The sequence below is a fragment of the Sminthopsis crassicaudata genome, chromosome 2 (genome assembly GCF_048593235.1).
Source record: "Sminthopsis crassicaudata isolate SCR6 chromosome 2, ASM4859323v1, whole genome shotgun sequence".
Lineage (NCBI taxonomy): Eukaryota > Metazoa > Chordata > Mammalia > Dasyuromorphia > Dasyuridae > Sminthopsis > Sminthopsis crassicaudata.
In genome coordinates, this window is record NC_133618.1 from 562,254,561 (window position 1) to 562,278,581 (window position 24,021).

The 24,021-nt window shown below is 36.3% G+C and overlaps 1 protein-coding gene across 1 annotated transcript in view; it reads left to right on the forward strand.

The window, feature by feature from the left end:
• AGBL1 (AGBL carboxypeptidase 1) overlaps window positions 1-24,021 on the forward strand; it is a 1,143,822-nt gene that overhangs the window by 68,341 nt on the left and 1,051,460 nt on the right. The window contains exons 2-5 of the mRNA XM_074285224.1: window positions 4,874-4,937; window positions 8,520-8,666; window positions 11,175-11,306; window positions 15,013-15,106. Coding sequence (XP_074141325.1) covers window positions 4,874-4,937; window positions 8,520-8,666; window positions 11,175-11,306; window positions 15,013-15,106 — 437 coding nt within the window. The remainder of the gene's footprint in view (window positions 1-4,873; window positions 4,938-8,519; window positions 8,667-11,174; window positions 11,307-15,012; window positions 15,107-24,021) is intronic.

Here is a 24,021-nt window from a genome sequence, read left to right on the forward strand (position 1 = left end):
CTTGTGCAGCAAGAGAATTGTTTATACATATTGGATTTAACATATATTTAACATGTTTAACATATATTAGATTGCTTGCCATCTAAGGGAGGGGATGGAGGGAAGGAGAAGAAAATCTGAAACACAAGGCTATGCAAGGGTTAATGTTGTCAAATTATCTATGCATATGTTTTGAAAATAAAAGCATTAAAATTAAAAAAAAGAGAGAGAAGTGATGACCAGAAAATGGGGTTTTGTTCTGGGAAGTCAATGAGGATAATAAATGGAGCCATAGGACAGTAGATAATCATGTGATTTCCAAAAGTAATGAGAGTTAATTTGATTAATGTTTCCAAAGCAAGAGATGGAAAAGTAGAGAAAATTAATGTGCGTGGCATACATATGGTAGCAGAATATATATAGCAAGATATCCAAGGTGTATGACTGTGAATGGGATATGGAGCATGATTTAAGGCCAGCAAAGTATACTGGGTTGGTGAGTATGCCCTCAGTCACTAAATTGGACACCAGGGTGGAGTTCTAAAGATCAATGACTTGATCTTCTCCAGGAAGAGTCTACAAGGGGATAGAGGAAACATGATTTCTAAAGGGCTTGTGTAGAGCATGCCTTTGCAGGTGGAGAAATGTGGGACATGGGAGGAGAGATAGTAAAATGCCTGGGATAAATGGTTCTGGATGGAATGTAGAGAGCTACAATATCCATTAATGAAACAATTATAAAAGAAGTGCAAAGCAGCATGTTTTGCTAGATTTTGTTGTATTCATGAGAGAGGTAGGACAAATCGAAGAAAGGAAACTAACTGCTGGTGGGGTAGGATTAATGAAGAGAAAGATTTTATAGTCATCCTTAGGGAAGTATCATAAGCTTAGGTGAAGTGTTGCCTTGAGATTGGACAAGATGACTTCTTGAAATCCCTTTCAGATGGAGGAAATATTATTATAATTAGATCCAGGATAAATACAAGAATAATATGTTACTTCAGATAGAATGCCAGATGAGGAACTTCCAGATTTGGTTCCGTCACTGTTTAGTTATGTGATCTCAGACAAGTAACTGATTCTCATATGGCTTCTCTGTAAAATATGGAGTTTGTATGAGATGATCTCTAAGGTTTCTCCCTGATATAACAGTTAATGAATGATAAGACCTATAATAAAACATACAAACATCATTTTAATCCCAGGTAGTCAGACTATCAGGACATTTTTAGGTGATCTCTCTTCACTGTCATAAATCCTTAATTAAAAAAACAAAACAAAACAAAAAAAAACCCCAAGTCTGCTGATAAATAACCGTGTTAAATGTGCTATATAGGTCTCCCAAAGTCACCTTTCCCTATTCTATTTCTGTGTTCCATCAATGTTCCCTCTGGAGCTCATTTTACTGCTGAATCCCCCAAAGCAAGCCCCCAGAGAAGGTTTATTAACTAATACTGGTCCTGATGCATAAATACTGGATGGTATCATGCTTGAAATATCCAAGTGACATATATGCAGTTGTAGTTCATCTTGGTTTTTTCAACATAGTTCTATAACTTTAGGAAGTCTCCTGAACTATAATAACACCTATCTTTGTGTATTAGTAGAAAACCCCCCAGACTTAGAATCAGACTATTTTCCTGATAAATTTCGTATGCAGTAACATTTCAAAATTTTCAAACTACTCTGAATGTATTATTTCACATGATCTGAATAACTCATACATAGACAGTAGAAGTATTGTTATTACCATCTTAGAGATAAGGAAAACAGAATCTTACCCTGCTCTCCTATGACTTACTAGAATTCACAAAATTAGCTCATCAAGAGCTTAATTCTTGACCTTCTGAATCTAAATCTAATACTCTTTCCATCAAACTATGATGTCTTCCTGAAGACCAAGATTAAAATTTTAATTCAACAATTGCTTAGCTAATGCTTTAAGGAAATCAATTAAATTACTTTAGATTCAGTTTCTTTACCCATGTGGCATAGTAAGAAGAAAACTAAGATTGGAGACCAAAAAATTCAAGAATGAATGACCTTAGATACATACTAGCTATGTAATTCTGGGGAAAATCACTTAATTTCTCTGCTTCAGTTTCCTCTTCTGTCAAATTTGAATAATAATACTTGCACTATCCATCTCATAATGTTGTTGTGTTGTTCAAATAAGAAGTTATACATAATATTGCAAAAGTGTTATATAGATGCTAGTCTACTCATTCATTCAACATTCAGATATCATTAAGTGCCTATTTCTTGGAAAATCCCAATCCAGTAAAAGTTTATATAACGCCCCTGTTCTCATAAGGTGATCTATGAGCAAGGCACAGCTAATGATACTATAATACCTGAATGAAATGCACAAATGATTAAAGGTACAAAAGTGCTATGAGGGAAAGGGTCCAGACAGTGAAGTTATTCATTGACAAATGCAATCAGAAGGGGTGTAATTTTTTTTTCATGGAAGAGCTGTTATTTTCTTTGGGGATTTAAAGAGGGTGGTTATACACTACATACAATCCATCTATTTTGGTCCACCTGCATTTTTTATTTCCTTCACAGGCTAATTGTACACTATTTCAAAGTCCGATTCTTTTTGTACAGCAAAAAAACTGTTTGGACATGTATACATATATTGTAATTAACTTATACTTTAACATATTTAACATGTATTGGTCAACTTGCCAACTGGGGGAAAGGGTGGGGGGAAGGAGGGGAAAAGTTGGAACAAAAGGTTTTGCAATTGTCAATACTGAAAAATTACCCATGCATATATCTTGTAAATAAAAGGCTATAATAAAATAAATAAATAAAGAGGGTGTTATATTATATTCATGGAAGAAGTGTCATTTTTGGTGTGATATAGAGGGTATGTATATATTCAAGAGGCCAAAAGGAGGTCATTCTAAGCACAGGAAAAAATTTAAATGTGGGCAAGGAAAAGCATAAAGATAACAGGAGTGCAAAAAATAGTCCAAATTGACTGGAACGAAGAGTGTATGAAAGGGATTGATATAAAATAGGTCTAGAAATAGGTCATGATGATACTAGATTATAAAGCGTCTTGAGTGCAAAACAAAAAAAAAAAAAGATTTTTATTTGTTTCAATCTGTGGAAATTTTTTTTTTAAATAGAGAAGTGACATTATCAGATCAGTGCATTAGGAAGAATATTCTGGCAATAGTATATATTCAAGGAAAGAGGAAGAGGAGGTGGGAGAATGTGGGAGAATCTATTTGGATTCAATTGCAATGGTCTAAGTAAGCAGTAATGAAGGCCTGTACCAAGTGTAAGTGTAAGTGATGTTAAAGAAGTGGAATCTACAGGATTTGGTATATGATTTCATCTCCAAGATAAAAAGGAGTGGAGAAGATAGGGAAGATAGTGATGTCACTAGTATAAACAGGGATGTCAGAAAAATAAGTAGTTTTTGTTTTTGTTTTTGTTTTTGGTGGGGGGAGTTGGATTGGGTTGAGTGAATAGTAAGTTTGATTTTGTAGATGTTGATCATGAACCCCCAGGAGTACACCCAATTTGTAAAATTTTGTTGCTAATATGGGTTTGGCGCTCAGAAGAGAAGTCAAAGTTGTATAATTAGATAGGAAGAGGGATAAAAATTTGTACTTGGGTTTGGGAGTTGTCTGCATAAAACTGGTTGCCAAAACTAAGAAAGTGAATGTGATTTGTAGAGGAAGGAGTGTATGTGTGTGACTGTGTGCATGTTTATTTATATACCTACATATAAAAAACACATATATGTACATGTGTATGCATATATACATATATAGAAACACATATATACATATTTTATATAAAGAAAGGGGGGGATGGAAGGAGGGAGGGAATAAAGGAGGGAGAAAGAGAGAGAGAAATTCAAGAAAAAAAACTTGAGGAACCCAAACACTGACTTAAGGGATTTGGAAGAGGATAAATTAGAAGAATAGATGGAAAGAGATGGGTTAAATATCTCCAGAAGATCCTGTAAAGGTGCTAATGAAGTCAAAGGAGATAGAAGTATCCAGTAGGAGGGGATGACCAACATATTATATACTGCACTGAGTTCAAGAAGGACAAGTATTAATAATGAGCCCTTTAATTTGGCAATTAGGTCATGGGTGTCAGAAAGAAAGAGAACAAATTTAGTAGAAAGGCAAGATAGTAACTAGGTTGCAACTAAAGAAAATATGGAACGATAGTTGATTGAGTAGTGGCAAAGAGAAGACTTTCAAAAATGCTTTAGGTTTGTGGAGACCTAAGTATGTCTATAGGAAGATAAGAAAGAAGAATGAAAACTCAGTTATTAAGTCCTTACAATACATATATCTTGTTCTGTGCTAAATGCTAAGGATGAAAATAGAAAAATCAAGAAAATCTTTTCTTTGAAAGGGTTCCTGCTGTATTTGGTAGAAACAGCACATAAAAGAATATTCAGTTGCAGGCTGAATGAAAGGCCCTAAAATTCCTAAATGTACAACAACAGGACAGATCTCAAGTCCCAAATACATGCCCAGCTTAGTGGGTAGTGCTTGGGAGTCTGTGGGATGCAATGGCAAGGCAGAGAGTAAGGTATAAAAGACTGTAAGATGGATTTGCATAGTCAGTAGCAAAGTCTGATTGTCTTACTTCCTATTCCAATTATGAGAGTATTTATACGGTTACCCCTGCTTGTATATCTTAGATGGTATCTAGGTAGCCTGAGGCTGGAGGAGAGGTAAGGGTAAACAAAGGGATATACTATTGGTTGATGTAACTGAAAATGAATGATAAAAAGTATGACTGTTATAACAAGGTCATCCAAGAACAGATAGCAGAAATGAAATCAATTTTTATTACTTAGAGGCTTGTAAACCACAAGTCCCACAAAATATTTCTTTTGTTCCAATTTCAGAGCTCTTCTGATAGAGAAACAATTCTGAACATCCTCCAGGTTCTTACTGAGCTGCTTTCTGTTGGTAAGTATCTTCATTCCCCTATTTACTTTCCTCAGATGAAGTTAATGGATTGGGCAATGAGAACTTGGTATGCACAGAGATGTGTGTATCTTTGGATATCTTCTCTGAGGTGCCATTTGACTGAAGCAGTCCTGTCAATGTCTTGTTAAGAAAACTCTTAATGAAATGTTAATTTTTTGTTTCTCATTCACTCAACTCCTACTGACCCAGTGCCAGAGCTGATGGTCATTTGGTTCAAGATATAACTTTTTGTTAGTGGCTTCTTCTGAAATATATGTATTCTTCATACTCCAAACTCATCTCTGAAACGCTTTCCAGATACCATGTAAAAGTAAAAAAGTAAAGCTACTGGAAAAGGGAAAGTAATGAAAAAGTCAATAAAATATTGAGGGGCAATTGTCTTTTCATGCTACTTAATTAGTAGTAGCACAGTAGGAAGGGCAACCCGGAGGCCTTTCAATATCACTGAGGACAAATTTCTCTGCCTACCTCCCCCACCAAAATAAAAATAGATTTAACTCACAGCTTGAGTGTTATAGTGGACTCCCACTTAGCAAAGAGAAAACTGAACTACTCACTCCCAGATGCAGTAGGAGGTACATTCGGAGGGGATTATGGCTATGAGCAGAGAGACTACAATGCAGCTGAATCAGTTGGGGCTGTTTCTAGGTCTCTAATTAACCTTTCTATTGCATTAATATCCTCCCTCTGCTCCTCTGCATTCCTAATGGGTGCCAACTGGCTTTTTGTGGTATCTCAATACCTCCACTCCAGTTCTTGGCAGTTCTCTTACATACATGAAATGTTGTCAATGGGAGAAAATAACTTCTTTTTAAATAGATAGCTGGGCACAGAAGTATGGTGGTGTCATGGAGGTCTTGGAGGCAAGGTAGTTGAACAGAACATTTGTATCATTAACCTCCAAAATCCCCAGACTTGAGTTATCCTCTAGCAAAAGTAAATTCTAACAGCTAATTATTATCTTCTGGATCCAATAAAAAATTCTTTGTCTTTTAAATACCTTCATAACCTGGCCTTCTACCTTTTTCTTATCTTCTTATATCTTATTCTCTTCTATATATTCTATAATCCAGTCATCCTGGCCTCCTTACTATTCTTTGCACAGGAGTCCATTTCCTGAGTGTTTACATTTTGGCTGTCTCTCATGCCTAGAATTTTCTTCCTCTTCAATATTTATTGATTTCTTTATAATCTCATCTGAAGTACTACCTTTTCCAAGAAGTGTTTACCAGTTCTCTTAAATTTTAGTGTCTTATGTATATATAGTATAAAGAATATATGGGTGGGGAAGGGGTGGGGGGAAGGAGGGGAAAAGTTGGAACAAAAGGTTTTGCAATTGTCAATGCTGAAAAATTACCTATGCATATATCTTATAAATAAAAAGCTATAATAAAAAAAAAAATTAGTGTCTTCTCTCTGAGATCATCTCCAGTTTATGCCATCTTAATCTTGTTTGTATATATTGTTTGACTTTTCTTTTTTTTATTCCATTCTTAACATTGAACATAGTTTAGTGTAAACACTTAATAAACACTTGTTGACTGTTTGATATTTAAAATTCTTCATATTTTGGTCCCTTCCTATCATTCTAAGCTTCTTATGCATTATTCCCTTTTGGTATTCAATATTCTAGCCTGTTGCTCATCATTCATAATACTCCATTTCCCTTTTCTATGCCTTTGTACTGGATGTTCTTCATGTCTAGAATACCCTTTCTCTGCACCTTGATCTCTTGGAATCCCTAGTTTACTCCAAAACTTAACTCAAATGTTACCTTCTTCAGGAAATCTTTTCTGGTCCTCCAAGATCTTAGCATTTTTTATTACTAGAAAGGCTACTTTCCATCTATTCTGCAAAGGTCTTATGTATACCAATTTTAATAATTTCTTTTTCTCCCATTAAGGAGGTAAGCTCCTTGAAGGTAGAGTTTGTTTCAGATTTTTCTTTTATCTCCAGCACTTAACATGATATCTGAGACTTGAAAATGCTTAATATGTGTGTTGATTAGTTGATCAATTATCAGTTACAAATAAGAATATTTAATTGATATTACTTTTTAAGGTGTATTCCTAATAATATGCCTTCTGAAGAACATTGCAACCACTACACACCTGTCAGATTGGCTAAGATGACAGGAACAAATAATGATGAATGTTGGGAGGGGATGTGGGAAAACTGGGACACTGATGCATTGTTGGTGGAGTTGTGAAAGAATCCAGCCATTCTGGAGAGCAATTTGGAATTATGCCCCAAAAGTTATCAAACTGTGCATACCCTTTGATCCAGCATTGCTGTTATTGGGCTTATATCCCAAAGAAATACTGAGGAGGGGAAAGGGACCTGTATGTGCCAAAATGTTTGTGGCAGCTCTTTTCATAGTGGCCAGAAACTGGAAGATGAATGGATGTCCATCAATTGGAGAATGGTTGGATAAATTATGGTATATGAAGGTTATGGAATATTATTGCTCTGTAAGAAATGACCATCAGGAGGAATACAGAGAGGCCTGGAGAGACTTACATCAACTGATGCTGTGTGAAATGAATAGAACCAGAAGATCGCTGTACACTTCAACAACAATGCTGTATGAAGATGTATTCTGATGGAAGTGGAAATCTTCAACATAAAGAAGACCCAACTCACTTCCAGTTGATCAATGATGGACAGAAACAACTACACCCAGAGAAGGAACACTGGGAAGTGAATGTAAATTGTTAGCACTACTGTCTATCTATCCAGGTTACTTATACCTTCGGAATCTAATACTTAATGTGCAACAAGAAAATGGTATTTAAACACATATATTGTACCTAGGTTATATGTAACACAGGTAAAATGTATGGGATTGCCTGTCATCAAGGGGAGGGAGTAGAGGGAGGGAGGGGATAATTTGGAAAAATGAATACAAGGGATAATGTTATTAAAAAATTACTCATGCTTATATAATGTCAAAAAATTATAAATAAAATTTAAAAAAAGAACATTCCATTATTTCCTCATTCATGTAGAGGCTTATGGGACTATTCTCCCCATAGCTAAAAAAATTTCAGTAAGATATCTGGCAACTCAAATGAATTATTTAAGACTTCCACTTTAGGTTCCATTTATCTTCTATGGAAATTTATCCAAAGACATAGTCAGGAATTATCAGGAGGGGAAGGAAGTCATGGAAAGGTATTGAATTGAGATATACCCTATAGAAAGGATTATCCTCAGGGATATCTCAAAATTCAACAAAGTATTAAATTCTAGAATTTAATTTCATTTGCTCTAGTGAAAATCTCATACATTTTTTCTCTTCTCCATCATAACTACACATCACATCCTTATGATTTTACAGAAGATTAGAAGGTACTCTTTTAGTCCCTTTCATCTATAATTGAGCCTCTTTCCATAATTTCCCAATATAAACATCAGGCAATTTAGTAACTAGAAAGGATTTGGCTTTTTAAGTTTTTTTTTTTTTTGACAGTAAACTGAATGATTCCTTCTTGTGTCTTGATTTTTAGGCCTGTTTCTTGTTTTCAAAAATCATGACTCTATTCTTATTTCCTTCCTTAGGCACAGATCGAAGAATCCACTACATGATTAGTAAGGGAGGCAGTGAAGCCCTCCTTCAGACCTTGGTGGACTCTGCTCGGACAGCTTCTCCAGACTATAATATCCTCTTGCCTCTGCTTCGGCTGCTGGTCAAGGTTGGCCAGAGAGGTACCGACAGTCCTTGAATCCTGAGATTGAAGGGAATGAAATGTCTTTTATTGTTGTTAATAATGAAGATGAAACTGGAAACTTCTAATGTTAACTGAACCTCTAATAGAACTGGGACTGGCATAGCCATTTTCATAGTATTCATGGGAATAATTGCACAAGGATAGCTTTATTCTTTCATAGATCAGCCATACTAAAATCAGATCATTCATATGGTTTGGCTGGTGAAGAAAGGTTTGAGGTAGAATGTTTCATAGGGATGTCCTTGGCTCTCTACTACTTAGTAATTTTATTGCAAATTTTGGTGATGACATAAATGACAAAACTGAGAGGCAATAAAGAATATATTAGGTGATGGTCAAGACACCAAACAATATTAACAATTAAAAATAGTGAACTAAAATGAGTGGGATGAAATTTGATGGAGATAAATATGAAATTATAAATGGGCCCCAAAATCAATTGACCAAATACAGTATGGGAGAGATAGGGCTAGGAAATAATTTGCATGTAAATCTGGAGTTTTAGTAAACCAAGAGACATATAATAAAAAGTGAAGCAGCCCTTGCTCCTAAAGAATCCATTCTTCTTGATGGAAACAACATATAAACAGAAAAATAGAGGATCAATAAAGCTTTATAGGAGAGAAAGCATTTGAAAAGCATTTAAGAGAATTTATGTATTCTAAAAAGTGAAGGTAAGAATGGAATATATTCAAGAGTTGAAGGACAACATATGCAAAGTCATGGAGATGGAATGCCAATTTCAGAGAACATTTGATAGGTTGGTATAATTAATATAGGTTGTATAAAGAGAAATAATAAGAAACATTTTGGAAAGAAGTTGGGATCAGATTAGGCAAAGTTTTAATTTCCAGGCTGAGTCTTTTTTTAAACTAACTCTAAGAAATAATAATAAAGGAACAAGGATTTTTGAGAGGGATAGAGCTATTCCTTAGGGAGATTATTTTTGTAGTTTTATGAAGAGTTAATTGTTGAATAGGGAGAAAATCATTATAATAATTTAGCTGACAGGTGATGAAAGTAGGTGAATAAATACTAAAGTAGGGTAGGCATATGAATAATGAGAAAAATATGAATAAAAGAGATGCTATGGAGGGAGAATTCACAAGAATGACAACTTTTGTTGTCCAAAAGTGTGAATCTGGGTCATTGAATAGGATGATATTATTTTTAATAGAGATAGGCATATTTGGGGGAAGACTGCAACAACCAATTCTATTTTGGACATTTTGAACTTAAGATACTGAGGGCATCCTAAAATAGATATCCAGTAGACAGTTGGTGATGCAAGACTGAATTTTACAAAAGAGATTAGAGTTGAACATATAGATTTGGAAGTCACTTGTCTGCATGAATCATAGTGGTCAATGAGATTATACATATACATATACATATATGTATATATTATACATGTAGCTATGTAGCTAACTAGCTATATTGCTAATAGCTATCTATCTATACACGTATACATAAATATGTATGATATAAAAATATGTGCACAGATAAATAAGTAGAATATAATTGAAACATTTGAAATCAACCTTAAAAACTTATGTATTCTATGAAGTAGAGGTAAGAATGGAGTGTTCTAGGCTTGTGATATGTCTTACAAGGAAGTAGAATATATATCCGGTGTGTGTGTGTGTGTGTGTGTGTGTGTGTGTGTATGTGCGTGTGTGCAGGGGATAGCTGGGTGGTGCAGTGGATAGAACACAAGCCTGGAGTCAGGAAGTCTCATCTTCCTAAGTTCAAATCTGCTCTCACACACTTCCTAGTTGCATGACCCAAGGCAAGTCACTTGACCCTGTTTGCCTGCTTGCTCATCTATAAAATGAGCTGGAGAATGAAATGACAAGTTATTCTTGTATCTTTGCCAAGAAAACTCCAAATGGGGTCCAAAGATTCAGGTATGACTGAAAAAAACTACTGAATATCACCACACATACAGGCATACACATATATGTATGTATATATAAATATATTTGTGTATATTTTTATACACACTTGGAGAGAGACAGAGATAGAGACATAGACAGAGAGACACACAAAGACAGAGACAGAGAAGAGAAGAGATCCAAGAACCCAAGAATTCCATACTGGGACAGAGGAGAGAGTGGCTTCAATGGTAAAGGGGTTGCACTTGACCAAAATTCAAGAAAAGACATTTATAATTCCTCTCCAAAGAAGGAGAGAATGTAGGAAAATCTACTTAGTAATCTGGCAGTATGGTATCATTTTTGTGACAATTATATAATAGTCTGTTGGGCAGTCATGACAAAATTGGTGGACAATACTAAGAAGAGTACACATTTTATAATTCCTTATGCAGCTGGGGTATGTAGTACTCCAGTAAAACACTATAAATGGTTTTATCCTTGCATCTTCAAAGACTTGTAATGCTTTTCATTTGCACTTCATTACTAGTATAGAGCCAATGTCAGAAGCCACTCATAGACTAATTTTTTTTTTGTGTGTGCTTTCTTAGATAAAAAATTTGGGCAGAAAGCTCTGGAATTGGAGGCACTTGATGTGACATTGATTCTGACCAGGAAAAATCTGTCTCACAAACAGAATCTCATCCACTGTCTTTGGGTGCTGCAGGTTTTTGCCTCTAGAGGTAAGTTTATTTTTCATATTTAGCTCTTGGTCAACAATTATTGAAAAACTAGAAATCTGAATTTTGTGTGTGTGTGTGTGTGTGTGTGTGAAAGACAGACAGACAGGTAGGCAGGCAGAAAGAGACAGAGAGACAGCAAGTGATAGAGATAGACTGAAAGACAGAGAGACACACAGAAAGAGACAGAGATAGCAAGAGACAATGAAAGAGTATGGAGAGAGAGAGAGAGAGAGAGAGAGAGAGAGAGAGAGAGAGAGAGAGAGAGAGAGAGAGAGAGAGAGAGAGAGAGAGACAGAGACAGAGACAGAGACAGAGACAGAAAGACAGAGACAGACAAGAGACAGAGAGAAGTAGAAGAAGAAGGAGGAGCATGTACAGGATCTTTGTGGAGCAAGATGATAAGGAAAAGAGAAGACTGGGAGAGAATGGGAGGGGAAGAGGAGAATGAAAGGGGAAAAGAGGGAAGGGATAAATGGGATTAATTCATTGACTAGATTTATGACAGCTGTTTGAAAGGAGATGAACTATGATAGGCAAGAGCTTATATTTTGATCTCCACTTCAGCTTTGCAGAATCCTCAGTCTAGTTCTAAAGTGAGCCTTCAAAGTCTCAGTAACCCCCCCCCCCCCCAGAATTTCCTTTCCTTTCGTCTCATAAACTCTGTAGCTTAAAGCCCTTGGCTTCTAGTCCATTCTTCCATTCCACGAATTCTTCCCAGCTGGCTGATTCCTCTTAACATCTGTTTCAACTTCTTTATCTATAAAATGGGTAGAATAAACATTTGTAGTACCTATTTTGGTGGTTTGTTCTGAGAATAAAATGAGGTCATCAATGTAGAGTACTTTGCAAATTTTGAACTGGACTTGTGATTTCATTGGTATGAAGAATTCCTGCTGAGGAACTTCCTTATCCTAATTCAGGTCAGCATCTTCTTTAGCATTTAAAGTCTTGGAAAATTGCTTAGAACTCTGAGAGGTTTTGTGATCACACAGTATGTGTCAGAGGCATGACTTCTTGGCTTCAAAGTCAGTACTATATCAACTATGCATCACTGCTTTTCCAATATGATTGCAAGCAAAAGTAATTACAAAGCATTTCCATCTTTAAAAAAATACTTTTCATAGAGAAGGGGAAAGAAATGCATGAGATCTTTTACAAAGCAAAGAGCAGGAACATAAAAATGAGCAAAACCCCAGACCACCCCTTTATCCATTATACCAACTTGCTTCCCATCTTAGCTATGATGATGATGTAGAAAGCAAGTTTGTTGTCAGAAAGTGACTTTGTTCAGCTGTTTCAGTTTATGTCTGACTTTTTGTGAGTCCATTTAGTATTTTCTTGTCAAAGATACTGAAGCAGTTGCCATTTTCTTTTCCAAGTCACTTTATAGATGAGGGAACTCATCTATAAACAAACAGGGTTAAGTGACTTGTCCAGAGTCATAGAACTAATGTATGGGGTCAGATTTGAACTTGTCTTCCTGGCTCCAGGTCTGGCATGTTACATACTGTATCACCACAGGTCTGGCACACAATATACTGCACCACCTATATATGCCTTCACAAAGAGGGACTATAGCTACCAGTTTAAAGTCTAAAAATTAGAAGAACTTTATTTAAAATTTCTGAGGAATAAAAATAAGAAAGTCATCAGAGTGTAGAGATGGTCTTGGAGACTGATAATCTGGATTCACATATTACATCTGAAAAATTTATCTGTGTGAGCAGAGGCAAGTCAATTAGACCTTTCTATGTCAGATACTTCTCTTAACACTACAATATAGGAACATCTTAAATATCTGCATTAGTAGATTGAGTTCTATACTAATGACATCATAGGCCTATATCAACAAAAATGTTAGATGATTTCCTACTCTCTCTTCTTCCTTCTTGTCTGTACCTAAGCTATATTGCCTCTTCGTTATATCAATATTGCTTCTAACTGAAAGGCTACCCTCCTGAAATCTATACCTCTGAGAAAACCTATGATTTTATTTTGGGTAAAAAGTATCTCAGTGACCATTGGGACTTATTTTAATACTGCACTTACTGTAGCAATTTTGCCATGATATATCTTGGAAACATTTGCACAGTCTACTCTATACAGCATATGTAATGATCTGAGAATAACAGAGTTCAAGCAACCTATACATTGCTGTCTCCTTAATGAATTGTTTGGTGTTAGAGAAGGTACCAGCAAGCTCTCCAAACATTCTCTGTCAGCAGGATGGCTTGGCTGGGACCCTAATAAGGCTGCAAAAGCCAATGGACTCTTTGGCAACTCCCAAATGTCCAATAGGGTATGTTTATTGAGCTGCCAGAGGCCCAGCCTCAGGCAGCCATCCAGAGCTCCTGCTGGCTGTTGAAACCAGTGTCAATTTCTTATTCTTATTCTTTCTCTATTCTCCATTGTATACTTTCCCCTCTGCCTCACAGTCAATGTGAACAATGAATATCTGATGTTTTGTCCCAGCAACAATTGTACTAAGGGCCAAGAGTTTAACCAGGTCCCATTTCTTTATGATTTCTTCTGGATTAGAAGCAAGAGGTTGGATTTATGACCTTCCAGAGGCTTTATTTCCAGATCTCAGTGCCATATTTGTTGCCATTCATTCAGGCAAACTAAAAAAAGAGGAAAGAGTAACAAGGATAACTGCTCTGCTCCCTCCAGTAGACAGGAATAAATTCTAGCAAAAAGTTGAAGGAACACCCAGGTCATTCCCTCACCTGTAACTGACTCAAAGATGGGCAATACTTTGGTGTCTAGACAGAAAAGGAAGACATTTCCTATCAATAAATTGCTTTTCCGAATTCAGCAAAATCATTCTGAGCTCAGTTGAATTAATATATCCCTGCATCTAGAGAGTTGCCGCAGTACAGAACAGCCAACCTGACATGTTAGACATTGGCTAAAGGTTGTTTTAATTTTGTGTAACAGTTTAATGTTTAATTAGTTGAAGCTTGTATGGCCATTTATTTACTAATATGGGAACATTATTCTTCTACTTTAACAACAGCAGCTTAATATTCATACTCATTTCCATGAGTGAAAGTTGAACTGAATGTGAATCAAAGGACCTGGATTTGAATCCCAGCTTTGCTTTCTACTCCTGAATGAGTTGAGATAAAACACTCTCCATTCTCTAAACTCTCATCTGCAAAATGAAGGGGATGAGTAGATGGTTTCTAATATTTCTTTTTCCAGTTTTAAATCTTTTGCTTCAATGATTTAACTTGATCATTGTGGTGCCTTCAGTGAAGTGTTAGTCCCAGCAGGCTTTTTCTAAAACTTGGATGTTCTTTGGGTTTGTAGGGTAAGGAGGGTAAGCAGGAAAGGGAAGGGACCCAGAAACATTGCTATTTGTACATAGAAGGACTGAAGAAATGATCAGAAAATTTGTCCTACCATGGAGTGAATTTCTGTGCACCAATTCTCTACCCATTTTTCCTAGTAATAAAAAAGAGTTATATAATGGAGGAAGCCAAAAGTCAAAATTCATTTGTCCCAGACTGAATCCACTTTCTATAGATTATGATATTTGAGCCTCGTATTTCATCTTTTCTATTGTGTCATAGATTAGATAGCTAGCAAAAAGTCAGAGAATAGTCTAGTCTCTTCCAGGCCATGGGGTTCATTTTCTAAGGTTAAGTATAGCTTGGTTCTTGTTGGTCCCATAACTATTGTTATCCTTGTCTTTTCTATTCAGTCACGATTGCAGCGATGCTGGGGATTAATGGAGCAATGGAGCTGCTTTTCAAGGTTATCACCCCTTATTCTAGGAAACACACCAGGATTATCAGGTACTGAAAAGATAGCTACTTAGCCTACATAAAACCATATAATGTTCTGTTGTTATTCAATTGTTTTAGTCATATCCGGCTCTTCATGATTCCATTTAGGGTCTTCTTGACAAAGATACTGAAGTGGTTTGCCATTTTCTTCTCTAGCTTATTTCATGCATGACAAAACTGAGGTAGACAGGTTTCAGTGAACTCCCCAGAGTCACACAGGTGGTGTCTGGGGCCAGATTTGAACTCAGACAGATGAGTCTTCCTGACTCCAGACGGGGTACTCTATTGCACTACCTAGCTGTCCAACTATGACTAGGTGGCCATATGTCCAAATCAGTGGTAAAATGGAGATACACTCATGGAATTTCCAGTGTAACTTGGAGATTCCCTCCTGTCCCTCTGAAAGTACATTGAAATATCATCATTCTATCTTACTAAACTTCCAGACAGAAAAGACAATGTAAGAAAGCCAGACTAGTCCTCAGCTTCCAATTTATTCTTTTATTATTTTATTCCAAAAGACAGCATAGAAATGACTTGGAAAGATGCCAAGTCCCATAAGATCAGCTGCATAAGCCAGCCCAATTTCTGATATGTGATCTGGGTCATCTAATAGCCCATCATGGTTATATGCTGGTAGGTGAGATGCTATTATAATGTAAAGATGGATTTCTCTGCTTATTCTTTCTGTTCCTGGTTTGCAAGAGTAGAACAAGTTGCAATGTTAAAAAAGAAGATGGCTGGGCACAGAAGCTTTACAGATATTCTGAGCCATTAGGATCAATCATTCTTGGGAGTGACTCATAGAAGACCTTGAAAGAATATTAGAAGAAATTCAGCCAATTTCCAAGATAGATGGAGTAGTTTGAAAAGTTGCATTTCCATGCTCAGACATGTTATTTTTGATGTCCTTACATTAATCTTGGACTCATATTCCACCTGGTTATTTTGTTCCTGAGCCACCATAGCTCTGCCAGCACCTATCCATCCTTACCTAAATCCCTTTGTGTTATTTCCTAGGGCAAATAAGCCTGCATCTAAAACTCAGACTGGGCTAAGATCCTCTAAGGGAAAAGCAGTAGTGAGAATTGAATATGAGAACAAAGGTTATCATAGTAATGGGGATATGGGAGAATATAACCGGGGAACAGAAGGCACAGAGTTAGGTGATGGAGCTGTTGAGCCCAAAGAAAGTTTCTTAGGGTTTTGAATAACATTCCTGTATTTTTAGACTGCTTTGTAAAATCTGGGCGAGGTGATTCTCTTATTTGTAGTCTAATGAAACATTTCAGACAATATCTCCTTAGGGAAAATAACTAGTCCCAGATTTCAGTTTAATAGTCACAGTGTACAGCAGCCTACCTGAGATATTGGGCATTGGTTAAAAATCACTTAGTTTTTTGTTGCAGTTTAATGTTTAATTAGATGAAACTTGAGTAACCATTTGTTTATTAAATGGAAGTCTTAACTTTTAAATAACTCTGTTGTTTTCTTTGAAGACTTAATATCCATCCCAGTTAATTTTATTTGTTGGATTATCATTAACAATCATTCACATTTATATCATTCTTCAAAGTTCACAAAGCTTTATCATTATAACTCCATGAGAATAATGAGGATAACGATTGTGCAGATATTGTAACACAAAATGTTAAGTGACTTGCCCATAATCATATAGAAACTACCCCTGCTAGGGATGAACCCTGATCATGTCACTCCTGATTTCGAGTCCTTTTCTTTTTGTGTTGTTGAACTGCTGAACAAATTCTATAACAAGAATAGTTAGTCAGTCAATAAGAATTTGTTAACTACCTACTATAAGTAAAGTGCTATTGTACTCTGTAGCTCAGCATTCTCAACTTTTATATTCTTCCAGAGTTCAGTTTTATGGATGAGAAAATGGACATACAATTCAATTCAATGATACACACACACACACACACACACACACACACACACACACACACGCACACTCACATGTCCTTGTTCTTTAGAAACTAACATTATGAAGAGTAGAGCACAACTTTCCCAAGTAAGTACTGTGCCTGAGTGTCCACAAAACAAGGGTTAGGGAAGAATCTGGAACTAAAGGTTTTTAGAGTCATAGTCCCCATAACTTCTTTTTATTTAAGCAAATCTAGATATTTCCCTTAGTTGTCCTTAAATGAATGGACATAAGGTCTTGTTTGAGAGACTATTACAGGGAGGAGAAGGGGATGTCAAATTCCATTAGGTACTAAAAGCCTTCTCTAATGTACTCTTCCAAAATATAACAGCCTAAGCGTGTGCGCTCCCTCCCCCCCTCCTTTCTTTCCTTCTCTCTCTCTCTCTCTCTCTCTCTCTCTCTCTCTCTCTCTCTCTCTCTCTCTCTCTCTCTCTCTCTCTCTCTCTCTCTCTCTCTCTCTCTCTCTGTTTTTCTCACTCTCTGTCTGTCTCTCTTTGTCTCTCTCTGTCTCTTTCTCTCTCACATTCTCTTTCCTTCTCTGTCTCTCTGCCCCTCTCTGACTATCTTCCTCTATTCCTTTTCTCCCTCTCTCCTTCCTTCTCCTCCCCCCCCCCCACACAGGATGCCAGGCGTTGTGTCAAATGACTTTCTTGTGGAGATTAAAACTGTCCCACTTCTCTAGTATGAGACTAAAATTAGTTATGCAGCTGTTCTCCACTAAAGCACTGTCCCTAGTTCATCTTCAGGGTAAGATTTATGATTGGGGCACTGATTACACACCTTTAAAAGAGAAAGGGATACAAGAGCCTAGGATATTACCCTCTGAGGCTGAACGCCAGGCCAGCTTACCGACAGCCTACATGATGTCTACAGATTTCCTTTTCCCCACCCATACACCTGCTTCCTCAACCCTATTGCTCATGTAAGCAGATCCATATCATAGTGAATTGAGAAAGAGAGAAATCTCAGATGAAGCTTTCAATAATAGGTCTTAAACACATCCCTGCGTGTAGTACACATGGGCACACATGTATACACACACAAATACATACAAACACATACACAGTCCCACCTAAGTATGAATGAAATGAGGAATGTGACCAATATGAATAGTTTAAATAATAACTATACATCACACATTGGCAGCTTGTTTCTTCCCATATCTTATTCTTGTTTCATTGTTTTATGGAGATGACCTAAGATTCTCAAAGTGTCAACAGTAAAACATAATTCTGGAATACCCTATTGAATTTAAAGGCTTCAAATATAACCCCAGAGTTAGGAGCATATATCAGTTTTCTTCAATACATATTTACACTTTTATCATGCTGTACAAGAAATATCAGATTAAAAAGGAAAATGAAAGAAAAAAAAGCTAGCAAATAACAAATATTATGTTGTGATCCACACTCAATCTCCACAATCCTTTCTGTGGGTACAGATGGCTCTTTCCATCATAAGACCTTTGGAACTGGCCTGAATCACCTCATTGTTGAAAAGAATCACATATGTCAAAATTGATCACCATATAATCTTGCTGTTGCTGTGTATAATGATCTCCTGGTTCTGCTCACTTCACTTAGTATCAGTTCATGTAAATCTCTCCAGGATTCTATGAAATCAGCCTTTTCATCATTTCTTATAGAACAATCATAACCCATAACATTCATATACCATAACTTATTCAGTCATTCTCAAACTGAAGGGCATGGACTCAGTTTTCAGTTTCTTGTCACTATGAAAATGGCTGCCACAAACAGTTTTACACATTTGGTCCCTTTCCCCTTTTTATTATTTTTTGGGGGTACAGGCTCAGTGGAAATACTTCTGGTCAAAGGGTATGCACAATTTTATGGCCCTTTGGGCACAGTTCCAAATTGCTCTCCAGAAGGATTGCATCAGTTCACAATTCTACCACATATGTCAATTTTCTAAGGATAAGTCCAGAAATATTCCTTATAAGGTTTTCTATATGGTGAAAATGTAATTTTTTTTTTTTTTTGCTACTAGCCAGTGTTAAAGACTATCCACTTGGTAAAAGAAGAGCTATCAACTTTGCTGGTGGAGGAAGTTCTCATGATAAAGAAACCATACATGTATGAAGTATTGAATTAAAGCATGTTTAGTTTTTAAAGAAATTTATATACATTTAAGTCTCATTTTATCTTAGTTTCCATATGGAAAATATAGTTTGAGACAGACCAAGCCTATGTTGTTCTTATCTTTTCTTATTATTACTTTCTTGTCAAAGGTCTGTAACTTTTTATTCTTGCTGAGTTTCTATTGGTATTTATCATTAGGATATTCCAGAAATCAAACGCCTTCAGAGAGAGGTGGACATGATTGAAGTGACTAAAACAAAAGTATTAATTCATTACTTAATTCCTGAAAGATACAACTATGAGAAAAATAAAGGAGGAAGGAAGAGATAAAATGTTTGTATTTGAAAAGATTAAAGAGCAATTGATTGCATGGAACAGAAAAACAGGATGTGGTAGCCTGCCCAGCCAGGTGCAGGGGGCTTGGTTTCTGGTAAACAAGTAGCAGGATCCATGGGTCTTGGATACATGTTACAAAAATCTGCTTTGATAAGCCTAATACAAGATAATTATTACCTTACTCTATAAATACTTATCACATACTACCTCCTCTAACAAACTAGTTCTTTGATGCTATTTGGTTCCATCTGCTTGGTACAATAAAGCCCCTTCCTTTGATTTAAAAAAAAAAAAAAAAAAAAAAGGATATTCCAGAAATGTCCTAGTAAAAGGTTTATTCACTTAAAATTACTTTTTATGCCACCCACTAAAGCTAAAATAGGAGGTGATGGTAGAAGTGTATAGCTTTTTCTTTCAATTTTTTCAGATGTTGAGAAAGCAAGTCTTTCTGTTTAGGTTCAAACAGAACTGTTCTTTTAGGTGGCCCATAGAATCCCCAAATAATAACATTTACAGTATAGTAAGTATATTTGTTTACTTGGAACTACCTTCACCCTCCTTTTTCTTTTTTGTAGTTATAGTTATTTGTAAGAACTTTGATAGTTGGTGTGTTTCACCCTAGAGAGGACTGTCTGGTCCTTTCTGCCACTATCTAGCCTGAGTTAGATTATAAACATGGAGAATGTTTCCTCTGAGTGATAAGCTTAGCCCAGAATGCAGAGAGGGCATAATAGTACATCTGACACACATCCCAGATAATAAAAATTAATAACTGCTAAACTAAAGGCCTGGCTGATACTGACTGGAATAATACAAATTTAACTACACGAGAAAATGAGAGCTTACATGTAATCCATGATTACCTTAGATCGGACACCTATATTGGATAGTACAGCAGGTATTTTTGCTGAAAGTGAAATCAAAGATATGACTCCTTTCCAGTTGCCCCATTCACCTTCCAGCTCAACTCCTATTTAAGCTTTATTGGTTCTTCCTTTTACTGTGGATAAACCTCTCTGTTACTAAGTGTGTGCTTTGGAAGTTACATGATCTCAGCATGGATGATTTTTAGAGACCTGAGAATTGCATTCTGAGGTCTGTCTACCACTGACTTGTTATATGACCCAAGATCATATCTTTGCTCTTTTTCTATGACAGTCTTGACCTCTCAAACAAGCAGAATGCTATCTGTTCTCCCTATATTCCTTAGGGCTGTTTGAGTGTGCTTGGTAAAATGAATCTCAATCAGGCTTTTTAAATTCTTAAAAAAAGAATGCAGTATCCTTCAGATCATTATGTCTTAAGGGTGCTTTTTAATCTTCCTTATCTCCCTTGTGTCATAAACATTTTATTTTATCAGACATAGACTGGATTACCTCAAAAATGGGCTGGATTCTAGCATCTTCTCTATCCTTTTTGGACCATGTTTTGTTGTGTACTTGTCCTGATTTTAATTTCCTAGAAGAGAAACTTCACATAGCCTGAATATGGTCTGCTCATTTCTTGCCGGAATACATGTATTCTCTATGGACTATCCCTCCACATCCCAGGAACTCAGCGTCATTCTGATCTCACCTGTCTAGAGAATCACATCTCTGGTATTTTTGGCTCTTCCCAGGGTCCCCTGGCATTTCTAACAAGGCCTCATCCCATGGTGTACTTTACTCTCACTGAGCCATCCCTGGGAGGATTATCTGATATGGAGCTGGTGAGAATGGAAAGCTATGTGCTCCAGAACAATCTTCTGAACCACAAGAAGTGATTGATGTGGCAGGGCCTTTTGCAAACCTCATAAGCAAATTCTTCATATTATTACCCTATGTTCCCTCTCCTGTTCTTTAACCAGTAGCTATCCATGATAAAAATAGTGTTAAGAGTATCATAATTACATCTGTACTTTAAATGTACTGAACTTAGACATTTGTGGCATTTGGGGATTGCCTTATTCTAGAATGTTGGAACAAGTGCTTGTCTAACAGTTCTTTATAAGAGTCTATCAAGAGTTGCTCAGACTTATGAGACCTTTAAAATCATATAGGCCGACTCCTTCATTTTATAGATGAGATAGATGAGGAAGCTGACACTCAGAGGGGTAAGATGATTTATGCAAGGACACACAACTAGTTAATAGGATAGCTATAAACCAGAAGTACCTTCCTTTATTTTTTACATCTTGGTATTCTCTTGTGTAATTAGTGATTATTTATTTCAATTATGAGTCTTTCAATGAAGTTTCTTTTGGTAAAGTCTGTGATGTTGTCAATAGGCAATTATAACAATGGTCCTTCCACTTTTAATCCATTCCTGCTCTATTATCTCTGCAAGTATTAGCCATACCCAGAGGGGGGGGGGGGGGGAGATATGTCACACAGACAGACCTAGCTCTCTCTGGCACAATGGAAAGAGAAATGACTCTAGACTCAGAGAAGGTTATTGTTCAGCAATTTAATCATGCTTAACTCTCCATGACTCCATTTGGGTTTTCTTGGCAAAGATACTACATTGGTTTGCCATTTGTTTTTTCAGGTCATTTTACAGATGAGGAAACTGAAGCAAAAAGGATTAAGTGACTTGCTCAGGGTGACACAGCTAGTAGTTGTCTGAAGCCAGATTTGAACTCAGGATGGTGAGTCTTCCTGACTCCAAGTTTAGCACTTAATCCACTATGCCACCTATCTGCACTTAGAGTCAGAGGACTGAGGTTCAAATCTTGCTTCAGACATCTACTACTAGTGTGACCTTCCCTGGACATCAGCTTTGTCATCTATAAAATGAGAGGATTAGATATATTGCTGATGGCCTTTTCAGCTCTACTTCAATAGTCTTTTTTCTATTTCCTGAAAGGAACTATGGATTTGGAATCAAAGAATCTGGGTGAGAATCCTTGTTCTGCCACCCTGTTACCATGGACAAATTAGTGAACTTCTCTGTGCCTCAGTTTCCTCATCTGTACAATGATTTGATAAGATGATTCTTAATATCCATTATAATTCTAAATTTAACGTCTTTACCACTGCCATAGTATCAAAGAATCATTGTCTTAGAATTGTTATTTTTAAAAATTTTTTTTTCTTTTGCGAGGCAATTAAAGCTAAGTGACTTGTCTAGAGTCACCCAGATAGGAAATGGTGAGTGTTTGAGGTCACATTTGAACTCAGGTCTTCCTGACTTCAAGGCAGATACTCTATCTAGATACTATCTAGCCACCCCAAGTTTTAAAAATGTCAGAGAACCTAGGGGTTTTCTAGTCTAATATTTTCACTTTTGATTGCATTAATACATGAATACTGCTTACAACATTTCTCAAATTTGGTTGATAAGTAACTTTTTTAATAACTCCAGTGACAGGAAACTCTGTCCCTCTTGAAGTGGCCCATTTGGTTTTTGGATACCTCTAAATTTTAGAGACTTCTTTACTGGCTTGATCTAGGATCTTCTTTTTTTGTGGTCTCCATGCATTGTTCATGGTTCCCTTGTCCATAGGCAAAAAGAATGAGTCTAATTTCTCTTTCTCATGTAATAAATAAAATTCTCCTTTTCCTGTCCACAGTCTTCTGTATGACCAGTTTCTTTGATCATTTAATCAATTAAGTTGTATTTAGCAAGTACCTACTATATACCAGATGCCATGTTAAATGCTATTGATACAGGTCCAAATAATGAAACAATTTCTACTCACAAGAAGGTCTCTTGCATGCTTTGTGGGTTAATTTGCCATTTGGCAAATTAATTGGAGTTTAGTGACTTGCCTAAAGTCACACGTCTAAAGTCAGATATGAACTCAAACCCTCCTGACTACAGAGGTAGTGCTCTGCCTACTATGCCATCTAGCAGCCCAATGAAACTTACATTCTCTATGTATACTCATGCTTTGGAGTTTTTCATTGTACTAATCATCCTCCTTTGGACATACTATAATTTACCAAAGGCTTTTGATCAAATAAGATAATATTTGTAAAAAGCATATAACTGTGCTTGAAATATAATATACATTATATAACTGTTGATTCCTTTCTTTTCTCTTACCTTTAAAAATCAATTATACTTTTCTCAGGGAAGGTGAGCAATAGCTCACCTCAGCCCTTTTGAATTTTTAGTCTCCTTTCTTCCCAAGGGACCACACCTTTGTTGTCCTTGAGCTTTCAAGTTAACCCAGTTGTGAGTAGAGACATGTTACTTTTGACTGTCAAGTATCAACACTTAGAGGTACCACCCCATGGCAGGTGCACTTGCTTTTCAAATATGTTTTTAGGAAGAAAGTTCTTTTAAATTCAAATTTTATGATTCCATGATGCAAATTCTTAGAGCCTTTTCTCAAATAAATTAAATGTAAATACTAGAATGGTTAGTACTCAAAATTCTTGCTGTAACTAACTAGAATAAAATTAGAAAGGCTTCACTGTTTTTTTTTTTTTTTTTTTTTTGGATGGCATGGGAAAATGGGACAGGGAAAACTGACTACTATATAAAGATCGACTTATATTTCCACTTGGCACTTGTGCCTATAAATAAGTGCTACTTTAAGTTGATTAAGTAGCTTC